General features: G+C 48.7%; 1 protein-coding gene across 16 annotated transcripts in view; it reads right to left on the bottom strand.

The window, feature by feature from the left end:
- Positions 1–563: 563 nt before the first annotated feature.
- LOXL2 (lysyl oxidase like 2) overlaps positions 564–20,192 on the bottom strand; it is a 63,949-nt gene continuing 44,320 nt past the window's right edge. For 15 of the 16 annotated variants that reach the window (XM_074808082.1, XM_074808087.1, XM_074808086.1 and 12 more), the window contains 10 exons: positions 18,826–19,048; positions 16,664–16,847; positions 12,648–12,799; positions 11,503–11,670; positions 8,082–8,247; positions 7,639–7,882; positions 4,571–4,686; positions 3,938–4,074; positions 3,016–3,127; positions 564–1,556 (listed from right to left, as the gene is read on the bottom strand). In XM_074808082.1, the coding sequence (XP_074664183.1) occupies positions 1,477–1,556; positions 3,016–3,127; positions 3,938–4,074; positions 4,571–4,686; positions 7,639–7,882; positions 8,082–8,247; positions 11,503–11,670; positions 12,648–12,799; positions 16,664–16,847; positions 18,826–19,048 (1,582 nt within the window). In that variant the 3' untranslated portion in view covers positions 564–1,476. The remainder of the gene's footprint in view (positions 1,557–3,015; positions 3,128–3,937; positions 4,075–4,570; positions 4,687–7,638; positions 7,883–8,081; positions 8,248–11,502; positions 11,671–12,647; positions 12,800–16,663; positions 16,848–18,825; positions 19,049–20,192) is intronic. The other variant, XR_012621056.1, reaches the window with a different exon arrangement.

Below are 20,192 nucleotides of genomic sequence, written 5' to 3'. Positions count from 1 at the left end.
TGCACAGTCCAGCATCTCAACAACAAAATGGAGTTTTCCAACTTACAGTAGGCTAAAAACCTTTGCTAGATGCCACCATCTGGGCCACTGGATAAACGACAGAAATACTCTGACAGGCATTAGCAAGAGACTTCTGCATTCTTTAAGCCTCACAACATCCCTGTGAGGTAGGTTATGGAGAGCACGAGTTAGGTGCAGCCAGTTTTGATCCCCCTGTGGATTGGAACGGTCAGCTGTAAGAATTCCCTTAACTTTAGCTGCTTGTAGAAGTCTTCCGTACAAACACAGAGGGAGAAGAAACTTCAGTACCAGGAATTGTGAACAAGGCCCTAAACTTCCATGGAGTAGAAAGAGACAAATGGCATATAAAACATTTTTCTGGGTAAAACACTTTTATTCAAGTAGCTGTGTCTAAAAATCTGTAGCAACGTGTCCTCAAACAAACAGAGGAACACGCTTAGCACCATTATGAATTTACCAAGTGTAAAAATCCTTTTGAAGACAACTTACACCGATGGGTCTGTGACAGCACAGGTCCAGGTCCCTGATGATGAAAGCCCTGAAGTTACCTCTGTAAGGTACAGTGATGATACAATGCCTTAACTAAATTCATCCTTGAAAGAAAAGACAGAGTGAATATCCAGCTTAGAAGGTCATATTTAGATGTACGTAGAATCTGTTGGGTGAATAGCTTACTGTGTAATGGAAATTTAGTCCAGTGGACTCATCATCAGGAGATCTGCAAGGTCTTGTAGATGTTCAGAGGGAGGTGGAGCTTCACAGAGCCCTGATGCACTTGGAGAAAAGTTCTGCATTAGCTGCTCCGCCTAAGAGATTGTGTTGGGAGTTTATTGTTGAATCCAAGAGTTTCACTGCGGTATTAAATTATGCTTTATACTGTTCTGCTTAGAAAAAGCTGCTCCAATTTTTTTTTTTCCTTTCCTGTATTTCTTTGCTAAAACGGCGTGGCAGTGCTGAGGATTAGCTGTGTTCGAGAAGCAGCGTCACAAACGGAGGCGTTTGCATCAATGGTGCGTTCAAGCTTGAGTCAAAAAGCTTAAAGATACCAAGATTAATGCCTTGAAGAAAACGAACAGTAAAGGCTTAGGTTGTTGGTACCCAAACAAAGGCAAATTGTGCTTGCTGCAGCCTGGACCTGTGTCTGCGAGTAAAGATGGTGCTGCAAAGTGGAGGGAGAAATCTTTGTGGAGAAGGTTGGAATGGTGAAGATACGGAGCCAAGCAGAGTTTAAAAGCCTGCTCCTAACTACCTCAGTAGTAGGGACTGGAGTTACAGGAGACAGGTGGTGGTCTGAGCACCTAAACTGGGAAGGAAGGCATCTTTAGAAAATAATTTACCTTGCTAATTTAGAGTTTGATTGTTTGCTTGATTTTTCTCTTTTGTGCAGTGGTTAGGGAAATCACCGAAGCAGGAAACCTCGCTTCTTTAAATAGTGGGGTGGGAGGCGATGCTGTTCTATCGGGTGGCCACCTTGTTATTTGTGAGTCCGCTGAAGTGATCAAACTTCTGTTCCGTTTCCTCGCTGAAGGAACCACCTGGGGAGTTCACAGAAAGAGCACAGGGTTGAGCAGGAGGTAACAAAGGCAGTTTGCAGCACACGGGGGGGGGTTTGTGCGATCTGCAAAAGATGCTGTGAGAAGGAAGGGCTCAAAGCGAGTACCAGAAGAGCAAAGATTTTCCTGGGCCAATTCATTTAGGGTAAGATTTAATTAACACATAACTGGAACAGCCAAGAGGCCCCAGGAGTACTGGGTCTAGTCTTTTATGTAGCTGGAAGACTAAACCACACACTACCCTCAATTTCACTGCTAACCTTTGTTGCTTAAAAAAATTTCACAGCAGGACCTGTGAAATAGTCTCCTCCTTGGTAAGTGGGTTCTGTTTACTCTTCTAAATAGGAGCATGCCCTTACTTTGTGCTAGTTGAGACACAATGAAAGCTAAGTACATTTCTTTTTAAATAGAAATATTTTCAAGCTCAGCTGGAGAGCCCATCCAACACTTAAGTGCCTGTTCATCCAAATAAAGTGGGTTTGGCTTTTCTGAACTAGGTCGTAATCTGCACCGTGACACACGAGACAAGCATTTTCTTCAAAAAACAACAAATTAATGAGAAAAATCAGTGGTTACATGGATTTTTTTCAGGAAAAACACTCCTTGAAGAATTTGAACCAGCTCTGGAAGTTGTCTTCACCACTGGTTTTATTTGGAGGCTGGCAGGCAGTTGCTGTTAAATTGTTTTTAACTCAGAAAATGTGTTATCTTACAAAGACCCCAACTTAATTCATTTTAAAATGGTCTTGACAATTGACTGTTAATGCAAATTTAAACCAGTTTGGCTTTGATATTTCCAAGACCAAAAAAAATTCAAAATTGATAATGTTTTACTTGTATTCAAGAAAACACACAGTTTTCCCTCATTCAAGGGACAGCAGAGCACTTTCATTTCTGGCTTGAGCAGAGGGCTCTTCTCCACACATCACCGGCCTTGTTTGCTTTTCAAGAAAAGAGGAGTTTTGGGGTCTGAAGAGTCAGTGCCAGGCTGGTAATAATTTGAGTCTGGGATGAAGGTGGGGTTGTTTGCCTGGAGCTCTTCAGGCACCCTGACCAAGCTCTCAGGTTGTTTCCTTGTCAGCGGAGGGAAAAACGCTCCTTTCCTTGTAGAGGAGATACACAGCTGGAACATCTGCGTATCCCCATTCCACCGTTTCTTTCACATCTTGCAGAGCACGCTGCTTTACCCACATTGTGCTTGCTGCTCCAGGAGCGTGTAACAAACCCTCCCCGCCCCCCTCCAGCCATCTCACTCTTTGCAACCTGGAGCAGCTTGACCCTGTCTGCCTTTGAACGGGCTACGGCCAATAGCACCAGCGTAGTTAAGCTCAGTTTTCATCTTTCCAAGCACGTACAAAGTGACAAGCAGCACAGAGACTTCCCGGTGAAGAGCCACAGTCTGATCTGTGCTTAAACCAGCCCCCGCAGCCGTGGGTCTCACCTATGTGGCAGTTGTACATCCAGATGCGCTGCCCGTCGTACCGGCTCCTGCATTTCATCACGTTATTTGAGTAGTCGGATTCAGCAACTTCATAGTTTGGGTTGATGACAACCTCGGGAGTGATGGAGAAACGCAGCACCAAGTTATTTAAAGGTGGACTGGGTATGACACACACTAGTCAGACTGAGACAGAATCAGCTTTTTCTTACACCATAATACTTTTTTTTAAACTTTTTTTTTTAAACTCATTTTGCAAGGAGACTGAAACTACTTGATTAAAGCCAAATCAAGATCACACCTTCCCCCACGCACCAAGCTACACCCTCAAACACCTTCTCTACATTTCACACGATAGCAGGGCAGACAAAAATAATAATTCTTCCCTTCACTCCTCTCCAGTTTAAGTGGCTGTTTTTAGAACCAAAGAATTCCCCCCCCTCCACCCACTTGCCCAAAACAGACTGTAGGCCCAGTCTTACCTCCTGCTGCAAACACCACCAGAATAGCACTATTTCACCCCAAGAGAAGGGAGCATTGCTTACCAACAGCTCCTCAGCTCGGTACAAGCCAACAGCGGGACGCTGCGCCAGTATCTAACGTGACACGTGCGTTAACAGCAGGAGCTGCACGTGGATTGTGTGGGACTACCCAGGATTGGCTGGACGTGGATTTCTCAAGAGTTATCATCTCCCAGCCGTGGTTATTAGTCCTGATTTTTCATTAATGTGATCTGGGAGCACTTTGTGGTCCCGTTAGGCAAAAATTCTTTCTCTTTTAGGATCCTGGAATATGATCTCTTTGTAAGCAGAAGTTTATAGTACAATAGGAGTTGTACAAATAAACTAGTTAGTCACATTCTTGACAGCCCTAACGGGTAAGAGAAAAGCAACAGCAGTGTCTCACACCCTCTTTTTCTTTGTACCTGGAAGAGGTAATCGCCTGGTGGGACGTCAGTGATATCGATCCACTGGCAGTCGATGTCGTGCCGGTACACGTCCCAGCAGCCAACTGTGATCCCCTGTTCGCCAAAATTGGCGCATTCGTACTGTTTTTGCACATCTAAACAAGAAGAGTTAAAGGCACAATGACTGCATTCACAGCAGAGCCAGGAATTTCCCACCCTCGGGCCCTCAGAGGAAGGGCGAGTTGTTCTCCATCTCCCGCAGAGATGAGCTCCAGGTACTGTATTTTGGGTGAGATTTAATGGAACAGTGTCTTGTACTGAAATCCAGGTACTGCTCAGTCGAATGGGAGGAGCTGCCCCTCCCCCAGGGGCATGCTTTGGAATTTCTCACTTTACAGGAATCAGAAAACACACACTTGGGTTTTCAGAGTAAGGATGGAAAGAGCTGAGGTCTGAAAACCTCAGCAGATGGGACCTTCAGGGATTCTCTAATACCTGCAGAGACCACTCCATACAGACAACCTCAGGATGGTTTCTGGCTCCTGTCAGGCCACGTCCCAGCCCTGCTCAGGACTTTGACAGCAGCTTAAAGCCAGTCACCTGCACAGGGACAGCAATGAATTCCCAGCACAAGGGGCTCTGGCAATATACCTGCTTCGCATTCCGTGTCTTCCAGACAGAAGCTGGCTTTGTGTCCTTCAGCCACCTTGCTTCCGTTGAGGTTCAACAGATCGTAGTGGGTAAAAACCTCCATGCTGTGGTAATGCCTGCAAGGCACAGAGAGGGACAATTATCGTTAGGGAAAACAGACACCGCTTTAATTACCAGGTCTAAAGGGCTGCACTCACCCCAGCAGGGACGGGCCAGTGGCTAGGGCACAACGACTTGGATGTGAGAAGCCCAGACTTTGTGCTGTCGCATCCCTCGGGCCAGACATTTCACCCCCCAGCCCCATCCCCACGGCCACGGGGATAAATAAATAAATACACAACAACACGCGAAGTGCCACGGCCCAGCGCGGGAGGAGGAGTGAGGGAAACCACAGCCAGGAAACATTCCCCTGGGCCTAATCCTACGTGGCATCGTGGCCCGTGCCACCTTCACGCTGGCTCCTGGCCCTGGTATTTGTTTACAAATCAAGTGCTAAAGCTGTGCCAGGGGAGAGCCTTGTCCCAGCCTTTGTAGGATCACGCCGTGTTTTCTAATGGCAAGAAGCAGAAATCAAAGCCATCATCAGCTAGGTCACCGTTTCTAACAGCCCTGTCACTTACCAGAACAAGAAATATTTCTCCTGCTCCTTAACAACAAGCTGCAAACAGAGCTGGGCGTACCCAGACCAGCAACCTGGCTGGTTTTATTTATTTATTTATTTTTAAGCAGCAGAATGTGAATTTGTTGGCAGAAAACTTAACAACAGATGGAACCAGCTTCTCTCAGCAGCCACTCCGCTCGCATCTGAACAACATAACAGCTGGGTTCACACATGATACGTTTCATAATTTTAAATGGGGAAGTGTTAGTGTCAACTCAGCCTGGGCTGGGCTGCAGCAGGAACGCCCCAGCACCCTTGGGCACAGCACCAGTTAGGAGAGAGCACACACTCAGGTGCTGTAGAGCCCAAACTAGCAAAGTTAGACCACAGCAGGGCTTAGGTGACATTGAATTTGGGAACATTGACCTTTTCTATGCCACACTGCTGGTTCAGCAAAAAACTAAGCCTGTGCTTCAGTCCAGTTGAAGTCCGTGGGACTTGCAGAGCAAGAAGCAGATGGAAGTACCCGATTAAAACTGTGTGTGCCACGTGGTCAGGGCTGGGCGCGTAAATGCGGTCATGCTGATGCAACACCTTGAATTTGATCCCAGCCTTGGAATTGGGAGCAAACCCACAGCGTGAGCATGTTGTGGGGAACAGGAGAGCAACTGTGGGTGCTGGGAGCAGAGCGGGTCCTTAAATCGCTGTGTGTCTACCCCAACCACGGGAACTCTGTGCTGAGACACACCAGGGCCCGTCGGCGTAGCTCGGCTCTGAGGAGTGAGGCAACTGCACAGGCAGGCTCTCACTCAAAAGCCATTGCTTAGGAGTTTAAAAAAATAAAGAAAAAAGTGTAGAAATCCTCTCCTTTCCAGCTTTAAAAATAATCACGGCTTCAAAACTTCCAGCCACCATTATTGCAGCACCACTCCACGCACATATTTACAGATAAAGGAAGAGCAAGGAGGGAAGGGGAGGAAATTTTGTGTGTAGAGAATGGGTTTCTTCTTACCTCCTCCCTGCCTTTCCCCTAACCAAAAAAAAAAAAAAAAAAGAGAGGAAAAAAATTGCCACCTGCCAGAATTTAATCACTTTTCACTCCCTGCCACAGGTCTTTCCCATTTTTGTTCTACTTCCACATCAAAAGCTAACTAAACAGAAGCTCCCAGTGGCAGAGTGAGGCAGCTAGGAAAGAAGAGGCATTCTGCAGTGGCTGAGCTGTTGACTTTGAGGCTAATTTGGCTGCCTCTGATAAAAGTTTGAGGTTCTCAAGTCTGACTCAGTTTCTGAAATATGTCTGAATCATTCAAAGAGGTGTTTACATTCTGGTGTTTACAGACTGGAAAGATTGAAGAGGAATTGAGTTCATCCTCCTCCATATAAACAGAATCCAGTTTAAAGCACACAGATGGCTCTCGGCCTCTTCCTGATCCCTTCTCAGTCTCACCTCACTTACGCAGCCTCTCCCGAAGAGCTCCCAGTGCCCTCCAGTTTAACCAGCTCAGAGCCTTGCGGTGTTCCCCCAGGGCCAGAAAGGCAGGTACTCCCTGCACTGGGCTGGGCTCCTCCTCCCCTAAACACACCATCACTTATTTACCTTCGGTTCTGTGCCGCTGAGGTTTTAGTGCTGCTCGTGCTCTGACTGCACGAGTTCCAGCCCAACCTGGACCATCTGCCCCACACCACAACCTGCAGCTTCAGACTAGTAGCTCTGCAGCGTTGCGACACTGAGATGCAGCTACCTACACCTCTCACCTCGCTCACACTGTTATAAAGGACTGTTAGATTTGAGAATTTACTGCTCCGGTGTTTTCCCAAAGCCAAAGGCTTACAACAGCGGCAGGATGAGAGCTGTGCACTGAGTTACTTCGCTCTGTTTTACCCCAGATTAGAGAAAATCAACCTTGTAACAAGCCATCGTTTCAGAGGCAAAGCATCTGGATGGCTTGGTCCCAGCTCTCTTTCCTCCCCCTGGTTTACTTTGGCTGAAACTATCAGCTTCCCCCTGAAAAATGATGCGTTTAGGGGGGGTGAGTTTACTGTTTGTCAAAAATAAGCATGAAACAATCTCCCAGCTGTACACAGTCTAAGTGGAACGGAGATGCATTTTAAAAAATTGCAGAATTCCAGCGTGTTCTCGAGTCCCTTCCCAGATGAGGGAAGTAGCTGCGACGGCGGCACCTCTCTACACACGGTGGGGCACGGGCACACTCTTCCTGCCTGGACACACACAAACCCCTGCGTAGGGACTGCCCCGGCATGTACGTCTCTCCCAGTGGGAGTTAAGAACAGAACAGGAGCTCTAATTCCTACTGTCACAAGCTGGTTTCTCTGCTGCCAGAGGATCACAGCTGCCCTGACACATGTTGTGGCTCTGCAGCCCTGGACTCCCACAGCAAAGCCGTCCCCCCCAGAAAGGGGTGGAAGGAGGCACCGACCATGCAAAACCCATCTCGGCGGCGCTCACCGGTGACAGTCGTGCCAGACCCAGGCGTGGCGGCCGTTCTTGGGGCGGAAGTCGGACTGGCCGTTGTTGTGGATCTGCGAGGAGAAGCGCAGCAGGCGCCGGTAGCCGGAGGTGAGGGAGGTGTTGACGGCCGAGCTGGCCAGGCAGTTCTCCTCCAGCGCGCACTGCAGCATGAACATCGGGCGGTCCTCCAGGTACGACGTCTGCTCCACCAGCTCGGCGTTGAGCACCAGGTCAGGGGCGGCTGGCAGGAGGGAAGGAAGGTTTGGAATGGATTTGTGGGCTACTAAAAAAACCCCACAAGTGGCTGTCAGAGATGGGGGTCAGCCCCTTCGCTGCCCTGTATTTCTCAGTCCCATCAGCAGCAATTTGCCCCTGTTTTGACCTGTCCCAGGGCAAACACGCCAAGATGGAAAAAAAAAACCAAACCCTGAGTTACTCACTCTCCGAGCAGGACACACCAGCACCAAAACGACCCCCTCCTCTGGGGCAGGAGACGTGGGCTCCGTCGTGACGACAGTGGGCCAGGGACATCTCTGTCCCCGAACACTTGACCCCGCTCATGACCACATTGTCAGCGCTGATGTCTCCATGCCAGTACCAGGTTTCCTGGGCAGAAAAAGGCATTTAACACACAATTCAGTGTTTAGAAGACTGCTGGGGGAATATTCATCCCCCTGTAACTTGTATTTGCCCTCCAAGGAAGATCAGTGCAAAAGCCCCTGCTACCGAGGAGACAGATCTTGCCAAAGGATGCTGGAGTGGAGAAGAAAAGTAACTTGGGAGTGAACCCAAATATGTTTACACAGAAGGTTGGTCAACCTGGGTTTTAATCAGTCCCATGTTCCCTGCCCTGAACATCTGACTGGCATTAAGCAAATCTCTCCTTGTTTCTGAGCTGGTTTAAATCTCTGTTTTTAATCCAGCTGTAAACTCACTTTTCCACCCTGCTCTGCCCATCCAGCTGATGAATTCATCTTCGGGCTGATTTAAGTCATCTAGGCTGGGCCTTTGGGAGAGATGCCCAGCAATTAAACCCCATCTGTCTTGTGACATCTGTGCACTTGGCAGAGCCACAGGTAATGCCAGAGTGCCTGCCTGCACAAGGAGGGGAGGCAGAATTAACAGCCACGCTGGACATGCCAGTGGAAACAAGGGATTTGAGGAGTACCAGGACTAACGGAGTCTACACCTCTTGGTTTTGAGGGGGGGTTCGCAGATGTTCAAACCCTGCTCGCTGCTCATCTTCATCACCCAGTTTTACAAAACTTGTGGGAATGACAGAAAATTAACTCGCAACAGAACACCGCTCACAAAACTAAGCGCAGTAAACCCTGATGAAGCTGCAATTGCAAAGCTTGGGAGAAGGTGAGGGAAGAAAGAAGGAGGAAAAAAAAAAAAAAAAAAATCAGATCTGTTAGTGTCAAAACTGGGAGCACGTTTCCAGGAAAAGAAAACCCATCTGTACCACTGCTTCCATTGCAACAGGCTGTTTGTTAACCCTGTTAGCAACACTCTTTGCACACCCGCACACAGGGCTGCCCTGTTCTACACAGTGTAGCTTTATGCTCCTGTAGCTGGTGCAGCCGGGATACGCATAAGGGCCTTTTCTGTTCTAAATACCAGCAGTCTCAGCTAAAGGAAAAAATGTCTTGTTTCTTGCTGGACTCTCAGGACTATGTCAATAGAGCCAGGCAGTTGGAAAGGCCAGTGTTCAAGGGACGTGGCTAACCTCAGCTCTGCTCGGCAGCTACGCAAGCAAATCAGCTGGAGGAACCAGCCTGCGCGGGGGGATTTGCTACAATAGTGGCACGGGCAGCTCCAGCCTCCTACCTCCACAGTATCCAACCCCAGAGTGACCTGCAGATCCCCTCTCTGGCCGTGGATCACAGTTAAATTGGTTGGAATCTACCTGCTCATGAGCCCAGCGTGTCCTCCTGGACCCTGGCTTGGTCACTCAAAGTTGTGACAAACAGGACACTGAAATCCCAGATACGTAACATTCCCTCTTGAAAGTGATGAGTGTAAAAAACAGAAATACTTCAGCAGTCCAGAATATACTGTCATTCTTTTTCCCCTGACTGATGGGGAAGGTTAGTTCAGGTTTCAGCTAGCAGGTTGACACACTTTGGACCTTTCAAACAAATGAACAAAGACCCCTCTCCACTCCAATGTTATAAACTCTTTAGTTAAAGCAGAACTTTGCTCTCTTCCTTGCCTCCTACTTCCTCATTATTTCAGATATCTCTATTCGTGACCCAAAGAAACAGCCTTTGAAGTAACTGTGTAATTCCACTGACACGCAGATTTAATTAGAAGTAGCATGAAACAATTTTTCAGGACTGCGCTCTCCAGGCAGAGCTTTAAGCATCTGCTTCCGCCTACGGTCTCTCCACTTTCTCGAGAGGCAGCCACAGCCCCGAGGATGCTGAGGCTGTTCGTCACTTCAGGGCCTTGTTCTTCCTCCCTGCACCAACCCAGCGGGCCATCAGCACAGACACTAATTCTCCCCAGGTTTATCACCACAGCCCAGCAGAACCGGCTGTGTCCGAGTGCGGAGCAGGTCAGACACGGCACGAAAACGCCGCAGAGCTGACAGGACCCCGGGCTCGGAGAACGGGGACAGCTGCCGCCCTCTGCAACCACATTTTACTTGTTTGCCCAAGTTTTTGATTTCCGGAAATTGTTCAGGGAAAATAGTTTTCCTTCCAGAACTGATCTAAGGCTGTTTTCTGTGTGCAGGTTTCCATCTATGTAAACACACATGAAGTTTATTTATTCTGCGGCCGTTTGAGCTTAAGTTTCCCCAAAGCTGCTGGCGATTGTTGATTCTCGGTTGAAATGCCTCAGAGGGGCTGCATTTCCAGAGCACAGCAAGACAACAAGCTCTGGCAGGGGATTACTTTGTCCTAGGGAGAAACCAGTTTATTTTAGGAGCCCAAATCCCCATTTTCCACGTGTCCGAGAACCACAATAAAGGCCCAAAAGTTACATATTTGCTTTCAAAAATCTACCATGACCCCTAGATGTGCCTGCCCCTCTTTCAGCTTGTGATCCCTGAGGGATGTATCAGTACAGAAGCGTGTCTTGCACCAGGGTTATCAGCCAACACCAGCTACTTACACCTGATGCCATTTATCCATCTGGGACCTGGGTGGGAAGCTGCTGCCCTCCCTCCTTCCAGCTCTTCCAGTTGCTGCTCGCTTTCCTCCAGCCAGCACAGCAGGCTGCCATTCGCTGCGCCAAAGAGCTTTGCTGGGAAAGAACACTTTATTCCTTTGTGGTTATCCCCAGCTCGTTAGTTGGTAGCTTTGATCCCTTTCTTAAGTGCCATTCTTAGTTGTGTGCAAGCAGGGAGGGTTTAGGGCGTTTGGCATTAGAGGAGTGAGAAACACAACCAACGTGGGGAGCCAGCACACAGCTCCGCCGCGCAGCAGTGTACGCGCTGCACCGAGAAGTAACTACAGGAGCAAAATCAAATTGTTTTCAAGTGATTTGACACCAGGTTAAACTTGGCTTTCACACTTCAGTCAGCCTGAGGAGTTCAACTCCCCACTGACTCGGGGAGGGACAAGAAACTGCATGTAGCCACCAACCCAACCAGGGCTAAGGGAGTCAGGCTTGCCAGGAAACCTGAGCAGCATGAAAACAGCCGCTTTGCCCAGAGCTGCAAGAGCTCTTCCTGCTCTGGATTTCCCCCACCGGCTGTTGTGCAATGAGGTTTAACCTTCAGGGTCCTTCCAGCTTTAAAGCTGCGGTCTGGGGTTTAATTTTTGTTTTTTCCTCCTCCTCCAGCAGCCCCTACTCAACCACGCATGTGCCATCGCGCCGAAAACACACGCACGGGAGGGCCCAAGGACTCACCTGGAAGGCATGGCTGGCGAACCCCAGGCCCAGCTGCCGACACACCACCATGGCCTCCACGGTGCTCCAGTTCTCACTGCAGACAGTGCCCCACTTCAGAGTGCCGTTGCGCTCCGCCAGAACCTCCACCCGGCCCTCGTAGGGGTTGCGGCCGCCGCTCAGACGCAGCTGCGGGGCACAGAGACTCACGGGTCAATAAACGTCACGGCAAACTTTATGGGGAAGATGCAACCGTTGGGCAAGTCACGCTCAGGGGCTTCTCAAAGCTTGTGGTTAAAGTCACCGAGCCCAGAAACCTCAGTTCAGCTGATGCAGTCTGGTGGTTCATCTCCCCCGTGGACAGGAAGCAGCCTAGCCAAGCCCAGCATCTGAAAGTGGCCTGGACCAGCTGCACGAGAGTAACACACTCCCTGGGGAAGTTTCCCCCTTCCACTCTCTTTGGACTTTTGGCAGGAGCATTTACTCCGAGGAACCTGTGTCTGCTTCTTGTAGTTAGTTTTTAAGCCCTACGTGGCAAAGAGGACAGCAGCACCTACGCTAGCAGCCACCCGGGTACACTGTCATGGTAACCAACCATGACCCAACCAAGACCCAGCCCAACTATGGTAACCAACCATGACCCAACCAACCAAGATACAACCCAACTATGGTAACCAACCATGACCCAACCAACCAAGATACAACCCAACTATGGTAACCAACCATGACCCAACCAACCAAGATACAACCCAACTATGGTAACCAACCATGACCCAACCAACCAAGATACAACCCAACTATGGTAACCAACCATGACCCAACCAACGAAGACCCAACCCAACCATGGTAGCCAACCAAGATCCCATCACAACAGGGACACACACCAGCTTTACAGGGCCACTGAACTGCACAAGTTGCAGCTGAAGTGACACTTCACCCCTTTATAAGGCCCTGTCACACTTGGAGGAGCTCAAAGCTCGGTACAAAAAGGGAGCATCATCCTTTTGTGCCCTCCTGGCTAATACAACGCAGATATTAAAATCTAAATTGAATAGGCACAGCTTAGGTGAAATGATTCCTGCCCAGACGCCCTGCGCCACACAGCAAGGGAGGGCAGGTGATGCTCCGGGATGAAAACACCTTGCCACGTTCATTCGGCCTCTCACCTGATTCTGGAAGCCCATCGCTGGAACGTTGCATCTCACAGCAGCATCTTCCTCGTGGTTACAGCCCTGCGACTCCGTGTTGAACTTGCAGTCCGTGACTGATTTTTCAAAGCCTGTGCAGTCGATTTCATTTAGATGAATTGGACCCATGCCTTGGGGAAGGAAAAAGAAGAGAGTCCTTACCTTCTGCCCAGGCTACTGTGTGGTGAAGAAATATCCGATAACATTATTAATACATTGCAGACATCGCACTGGCCTCTAGCGTTCAAAACAAAGTAATCCTGAAAAAATTCCAGTGATTTCTTGTAAAAATAAAACAAAAAGCTGCGAGATTATTATTAATAATTTTACCATTAAATTCTTTCCAGTAGTCTCTGGGACTCAAGCACGGAAGAACTGCAGAAAAAGCCAAGTTTCCATTGTTACATAATTTACAAACTTCAGCTGCAGGAATTTGCAAATTATGACCTTTTGGCTGGGTCTGTATGCGGGAATCTGCTCCCAATCAAGACCTGACATTTAAATGGGACATAGACACGTTTGCTGGGACAACAAAACATAACACCGCAGGGATGCGCGAGAAGTCAGTAAAACAACTCCAGAGCAGGTGTGTGACTCCAGCAACGCTGATGGAAACAAGAGAGTGAACATCATTTCACACTGCAGAGAACAGTCTTGAGGTGTTGGGAGTCAAATCGAATAATTTGGTTCCTCCCTGGACTAGCGGCAGCAGACAACTGTCATTTCTACCAGAGAAACACAGCAAGAGGAGAAGGCAATAATCCTGTCTGCAAAGCTCAGTTTCCAAACTGAGCCCAAAGCTGGTTAGAAAGAAGTGTGAGGGTGATGAATCAGAGGTTCCAGCAGGTGATCTTCATCATGGAGGAACCACCAGAGTCTTTCTTGGAGCCCGCATAATCCATGAGTAACACACCGGATAGTTTTGACAGGAGATCCTTGCAAGTAGCAGGTGTAGAACCTCTGGTCTCCAGCAGTTTCTAGGACGCTTTCAGAAATGGGAGGCTGAGAATAAAACCCCTTCTGAACTTTGCTGTCAACATGCTCTGTGGTCTTGCCGTAAACAGGTGCAATCAGGTGTCTAGCAGCCACCGTGCTCTGATCTGCAGCCCTTGGCCAGGCGCTTCGGAGCTGCAGGTGGAATCTGGGTGATGCAGGTAGAAAAGCAACTGTTTTCTTACCATTTCTGACAGCGACTGTTGATTCTTCCTCCCTGCAACACCATTCCCATCACAGCACAAGTGATGAGGTCTCTGCAGAGCCAGAGAGCTGTACCTGGCTCAAAGAGTTCGAATCAGAGAACAGCCTCCGTGGAAACGACATCCAGGCTGCTGGCTCCGCTTCTTTGTCTGCACCCAGAGATGACACAAATTGCCCAAAGTTAAATAGCAGCAGATTTGCCATCTGGGCTCTGATCAGCAGCCTCCTGGGCACGCACTGCCTCGCCACGAAGCCTTTTTTGCTCACTCCTCTGGAAAGGAAAATTTTACCCAACTTCAAGCCTGCTCCTTTTAGTTCAAAGCAAAGACTCTGGAAGGCAGCAAAAGGTAATTGGTTTTTTAACTGTAGGTGGGATCCTTTTGCTTAAAAACCTCTTCCTAGTGCCATCTGGAGCCTTTCTAACTCTATGTGGCAGCCAGCACACCTGTGACTCAGACACCTAACCGTGGGTGACAGGTTAATGATCTGTCTGCTGAACCCCTCACCACCTCAGACTTCTGCTGAGGCACAGGGAAAGCAGAAAACAAGAAGAAAAAAACCCAACCAAACACGCTCTCTAGCATATTTCCGCAATTGTGTGGTGGAATGAGTCAGGATGTGCCCTGGAGCCTTGTTCTGACAACAGCAGCAAGAACAACAAAAGCAGAGATGTAAAATGTATTGGGTTCAATCTCATCCACACAATTAATTTGGCTCTGGCCACGTTTTGCCCCTCAGCACTTCAGCCCGCCCTGCATCCACCCATCACACAAGGTCTGTGCAATGCAGGAGCAGAGTGCCAGGCTGAGGCCGCTGGGGAATGTGTATCTAGCCCTTTTTGCTTCTCTCTTATTAAAATCCTGTTTGTGGTCTACATCTGGAAATGGTGACACTGGCCTAGTCATTCCGCAAGCCACCGAACAGCTCGAGTAGGAGGAATGCCTTGATGCTGACCAGAATCGGAGGGTGATGCAGCAAGAATGCAGGATGGATCCAGTCCGACATTCTCCACTGAAATAGCCCGACAAAGTCATTCCGATGAAATGACAAAGCAGGAGGGCAGGGCCACGGCGCTGATCCACGTAACCCTGGCACATTTGCTTTTCTCAGGGAAATTCTTTTACAGCACATGGAGGCAGCAAGCGCTGTTGTCCCGGGCACTGAAATGCAGCCAAACTGCATGGCTGTACGTGCTGAAATATGGTGTTAAAAGTTATATTTCTTCCTAGGCCATTTTTCTTCAGCGGAACAGGATTAGAATGTACATCCAACATATTCACCTACTGCTCGAAGTTATTTTTTAATGTTCTCCTTCCAAGGACGTCACAGCGGACAACACATTCAGGAGATCTGAGCTCAGTATCTTCCTTTCAACAGACTCTTGTGCGAATAAAGGTAAATTGTTTAATCTGGGTCTCGGCTGCCAATTTTTAAAAGAGGGAGTAAATCTTCCTCTCCATACCCTGAACTCTTGGTGGTAGGCACTTGTCTCCCACAGGTCGCTTTGTCTTAACTGGGAGTTCTAGACACTGCACGCTGATTTAACACAGAGCCTGTCTTTTTATATTTTACCCTGTGAAATTAAATCCAACACAGCAATAACGAGACTGGTCCTTCAAATTAGTCTTCGAACACACAAATTCCCCGAGATGCAGCTGTAACAAAGCAAAGCATAAACACACAAAAGGACACAGAGTTTAACAGCTGCGAGACTCCCCTCTGCAACGGGAGCGTGGAGGTGAGTTTGGGCCAAAAGATCTCCTTTTCCTACCACAATGTGACAACCCGACTGCTGAAGGGAGTTATCAAGCGCTTGATATCCCAGAGGACAGTTTCGACAGGGTGCACTGACTGAGTGATGGCAAAGGAAGGCGTGTGGGAATCAGCAGCTGCTGTTAAGAGTTTCCAGGCTGCGGCCGCGGGAGATGGCAGGAACATCGTGTTCCTCCCTCACATGGCAGCTGTTCCCCCCCCATGATGATTATGCTGTTTCCTAGATGCATCAGCAGCTTCCTTCATCCCACCGCAGGATTTTTTTGGCAAATCCAATGGACAGGTCACATTTTAAAGCTTTCCAGATTTTGGACATCACCGCTGTGTTTTACACGTGTTGTTACTTTCCCTCCCCTTCTCCAAGCCGTGCTGGGCTGAAGAAATTTCACCCATTCATTTGGTCTCACAATAAAGGGTTTGGTGTCATTTTCTTTAAGGTTTACACCATGGGAGCAAGGTGGGTGAATCAGAAGGTGGTTTGAGAGGGCGTGCATTAGGCTTTGAGTTACCATTTACCACAGTTTGGGATTTAAACCAACTCCCAAATACAGGAAATCCAAACCCAAACCTGGCTCTGAACTGTTGAAATGCCCTTCTATTTATAATGGGCTAAATTAATGTTCTGGTCTTAAATTAGAGAGTGTTTGAAGTCCAGATCCAGGACCCGTTTTTGCCAGGAACCTTCCAGTAATGCATTACACCATGATGTGGATCTAAAGGACTCAAAGAGAATTTCAGAGCAACGGATGTGATAACGAAGAAGTAATTACTGGAACAGCTGTCTGAGGGAAAGGTTAAACTCATCATCACTAGACTTCTTTCAAGGAATCCTGAATATCTTTCTAAGTCACATATTCCAGTTCAGCCTCAAGCTCCTGGACTCAAGAGACTTATTAAGGGTAGAGAATAAATTCCTGGTCCCCAAAACAAACATCCCAGTAAAAATATGCTCTGCCCTGAATCATGAAAGGGTTCTTGGAGGTGGACAAGGCATGACCGGTCCCTGGAGCTCTCGTTGCTCTTACCTTGCCCGAGTCTTGCGCCCGTTATCGCTTCCTTGGCGCTCCCGAAGCCCAGCTCTCGGCACACCACACTGGCTGACACCAGGTTCCAGTTATCGTCGCAAACCGTCCCCCACTCCCCGTTTTTCAGCACTTCAACTCGTCCTTCGCCAGTGTTGGCTCCCCCTTTCAGCCTCACCAGTGGTTGCTGGAAGACACAGACAGAAGTGGTGTTACCACTGCCTAGGAGCAAAGTGTCCTTTCTTTACAGCTCTTATTTATGGTATGTGGCTGCAGGTAAGTTGTGGCCTGAAAAGTACTACCCTGAGGCACCTCAAAACCACCACCACATCATACAAAAGGATCAAAGCGCTGGATGAAAGGAGATCTTTATCTGCTAAGACCTATAGTATGCATAGATATATGTTTCTCACGTCCCTGGACATGGGCAGAGAATAAAGAGACATCTTTGTTCTCTGCAGTTTTAGTGCTTGGATTTAGGAGCCTTTTTCACACGAGCAGTTGTGCAACAGAAGAGTGCTGCTGCACACAGGAGTGGCTGGACACGCAACAACCCATGTAGTTCTCATGCCACATCCCTCGGGAGCCTTACAGGGAGCTGGGGGATCACACCGAGCCAGCCCGCGCACCAATCTCATCCAGTCGCTGCCTGTGGTTCAGCTGCTAGATGGATCCATCTGCTGTGTGCATCTCCAGATGTGTAAGCATCTGGGTTAACCGAGGAGACCAGCGTGGAGCTCAGGCCACGTCAAACCTATCTGTCTGCTGCAGTTACGACTAGTGGAATAAGTGATCTGGCAGGTTGCAGGCAGCAATACACAGCTGAGCAGCAGGTCCAGGTCCATTAATTTCTATTCTTCTTCTATTTCTCTTAGTCTCTGACTATACACCACTTACAGCTTTCCCCAGTACCAAGCTGCTGCACCTGAGATGTGTTGTTGTGGTGGGAGCACGGCGTCAGCTACAGAAACACCACGTGGTTTGTGCGGAGCCCGAGACCAGAAAAACCTTAACTTCTAAAACTGGAAGCATGTACAGTTTTCCAGGCTGGGGTCACACGAAGGACATCCAAAGCCTACACAAAGGCTTAAGGAATTAGTTGGCAGTGAGCGTGGCTCAGAAGATTAGTAATGATTTACAAGACCTTTCATCTTTGAGGCCTAGATTCTACAAGTTCTCGTGCAGAGAACTGCCTGGACTCCGGGCAAGCAAACCACGACAGGACTGCACTATTCCCACTACAGCAGCGTCGGGAGGTGTTGTCTGGGGTCTCCTCAGGTGCCAGGAGAAAGCTGGCTCCTAAAGCCAGAGGTACAGGGTGGGGGATGCAGGCTACAAGCAAGATCCACAGCACCTAATGCACCTTGCAAAAAAAAAAAAAAAAAGAAAGAAAAAAAAAAAAAGACCCCAAACAAACTAACCGGGCACTAAAGGAACCCCAAGATCACCCCTGTATCCTAAGGCTGCACATACCTTACAGCTGGAAAATTTCCCTTAGCATCAACCTAAACCACATTTGCTGCAAGTTAAACTGTTCTTTCACATTCAGTCGCCCCACTGACACTGAGAACAACTGACTCCAGGGTGATTTTATAACAGCCTTTTGCATATCTTAGAATTTTTACGCTACGCTCAGCCCTCTCCTCACTAGACTAAACAAACACAGCTTTTTCAACCTTTCCTGTAGGCCATGTTTTCCCAGTCTCTCAGGGCATTTCTTCGCAGAAGACACAGGGGTAGCGGAAACACCAGTTGATTTCCCTTGTACCTCTTCGGGAGAAACAACCCAGCAGTATTTAAGTGACTGTGAAACAGCAAAGCCCGGCAGCAACTGGGCACGCGTTCAATTGGCTTGAGCAGAACAGCTCAAACAGAAACGTGACAAATGTATTTCCTTACTACTTGCTCGCAGCCTTGCCAGCTGCAGTGGTGAGCCAGTCTCCCACCCTTCCGAGCCTGCAGAATGAGGCAAGGTACCACATATTTGTGAGGATAGAAACTCATCTGGGCTTGTAGCGAGAAAGGAATGCAAAGAGGGGACATTTGCACAACAGGCTGGTCTGTGGCTACGGGCACACACATGTTCAGGCCCTACAGCTGATAACTGCTGGTGAATAGTTACACCCCCAGGCTTTTCCTACTTGACAGGCTCGCTCCCTGCTCACCTCCTGCCTGAAGGCTTTTCGGAAGCCACTGTGGCTGCTGGGGGCAAAGGCGCGTCCCGGGACGCAGCTGACGACTGCGGGCATCCCGTTCTCACACGTTGCGTTCTTCTCTGCATCCACATTGAGGTGCTTGCCCAGTTTGCAGCTGGAGATATGAGCCTCACTCCCACTGCAGTCCATTGAGTAAGCCCAGTAATGCTGCTTCCTTCTGCTGGCAAACATCCTTAAAGAGAACAGGAAAATAAAAGTTTGGAATCCATAAAAACTGTACTGATGTAGCTACATTTGGGGAAAAAAACGCCTTGAAATAAAATGAGGACTGAACAGCATTATTGAAAGGCTGAGCCATTTATACACACAATGACTCTCTGTTAAGGTGTCACTTGGGAGTAAATAGGTCATCTCCTTAAGCTAAAGATCAGAGCATGAATCAACAGTGCAGCCGGAGCAACAATTCTGCACTGGAAGGAGAGACACATCATAGAGATCCCTCAGCTACGCCGGGGTCAGAGCAGTTAACTCAAAAGGCAGCTCACAAGCAGGGCCTGGGCAAAGAACGCTGGGGAGTTCGGACTGGAGAGGCCCCCAGAAGACCTCTCCTGTAAACGAGCTGCTTTCTGCGCGGGCCGTCACCTATCAGCTGTGAGAAGATGGCAGTCTGGGAAAAAGTCACGGCTCTCCGGCTCCTCTCAAAGCTGCAGTGTTAACAACTGTGAGCCTGAAAGCAATTTCCGAGAGCAAGAGCAATTCCCTTGATGACATGTTCACAGCAGAGGAGATTGGCAGCAGTTTCTGCTTCTTGCTCCCAAACTGTAGTACTTGCCTGGAGGTGCTCCAGGGACTCCTAAGGGGGAAGGGGCATGTGTGATAAACGAGAAAAGAAAGTAATTCAGCTTCATCCTGCACTGCAAGGCTGCCGGATGACTGTATGGGAGCTAGAAGAGTCAATGAAGCAAAAATATAGGTCAGATCATTATCAAAACGGAGATGTTAGAACTTAAGTTAAAAAATAGCCAAGGCGCAGAGGAGCCAACGCCCTGCTGTGATCTTGACGTGGCTTTGCGAAGTCCCTGCGCTGCTCCTTATTCCAGGACTAGCTGCCATGCAGCCCTGGCGATCCAAGGATTAGCTGTGATAAATGGCATAGCAAGGTGGGTGGAACCTGCTGGGAGAAAAAGCACCAATTCTGATTAACTGTAGCACATCCCTGCAGGACAGAGAGCCTGGTAAAGGGACAAAGAGCCTTTCACAAGTTGTTGGTTTAAAACTAAACTGGACAGGTTGAGGGTTTCCCAGCTGATGCCCTTTGGTGGTCCCATGTGGGCTAATTCGCACAGTCTCAGATGCTTGGGGGGGGGGGGGGGACT

Source organism: Strix aluco, chromosome 28, assembly GCF_031877795.1.
Source record: "Strix aluco isolate bStrAlu1 chromosome 28, bStrAlu1.hap1, whole genome shotgun sequence".
In the NCBI taxonomy this organism is placed as follows: Eukaryota; Metazoa; Chordata; class Aves; order Strigiformes; family Strigidae; genus Strix; species Strix aluco.
The sequence above is the reverse complement of the archived record's forward strand: the minus strand, read 5'-3'. Positions and strand labels throughout refer to the sequence as shown.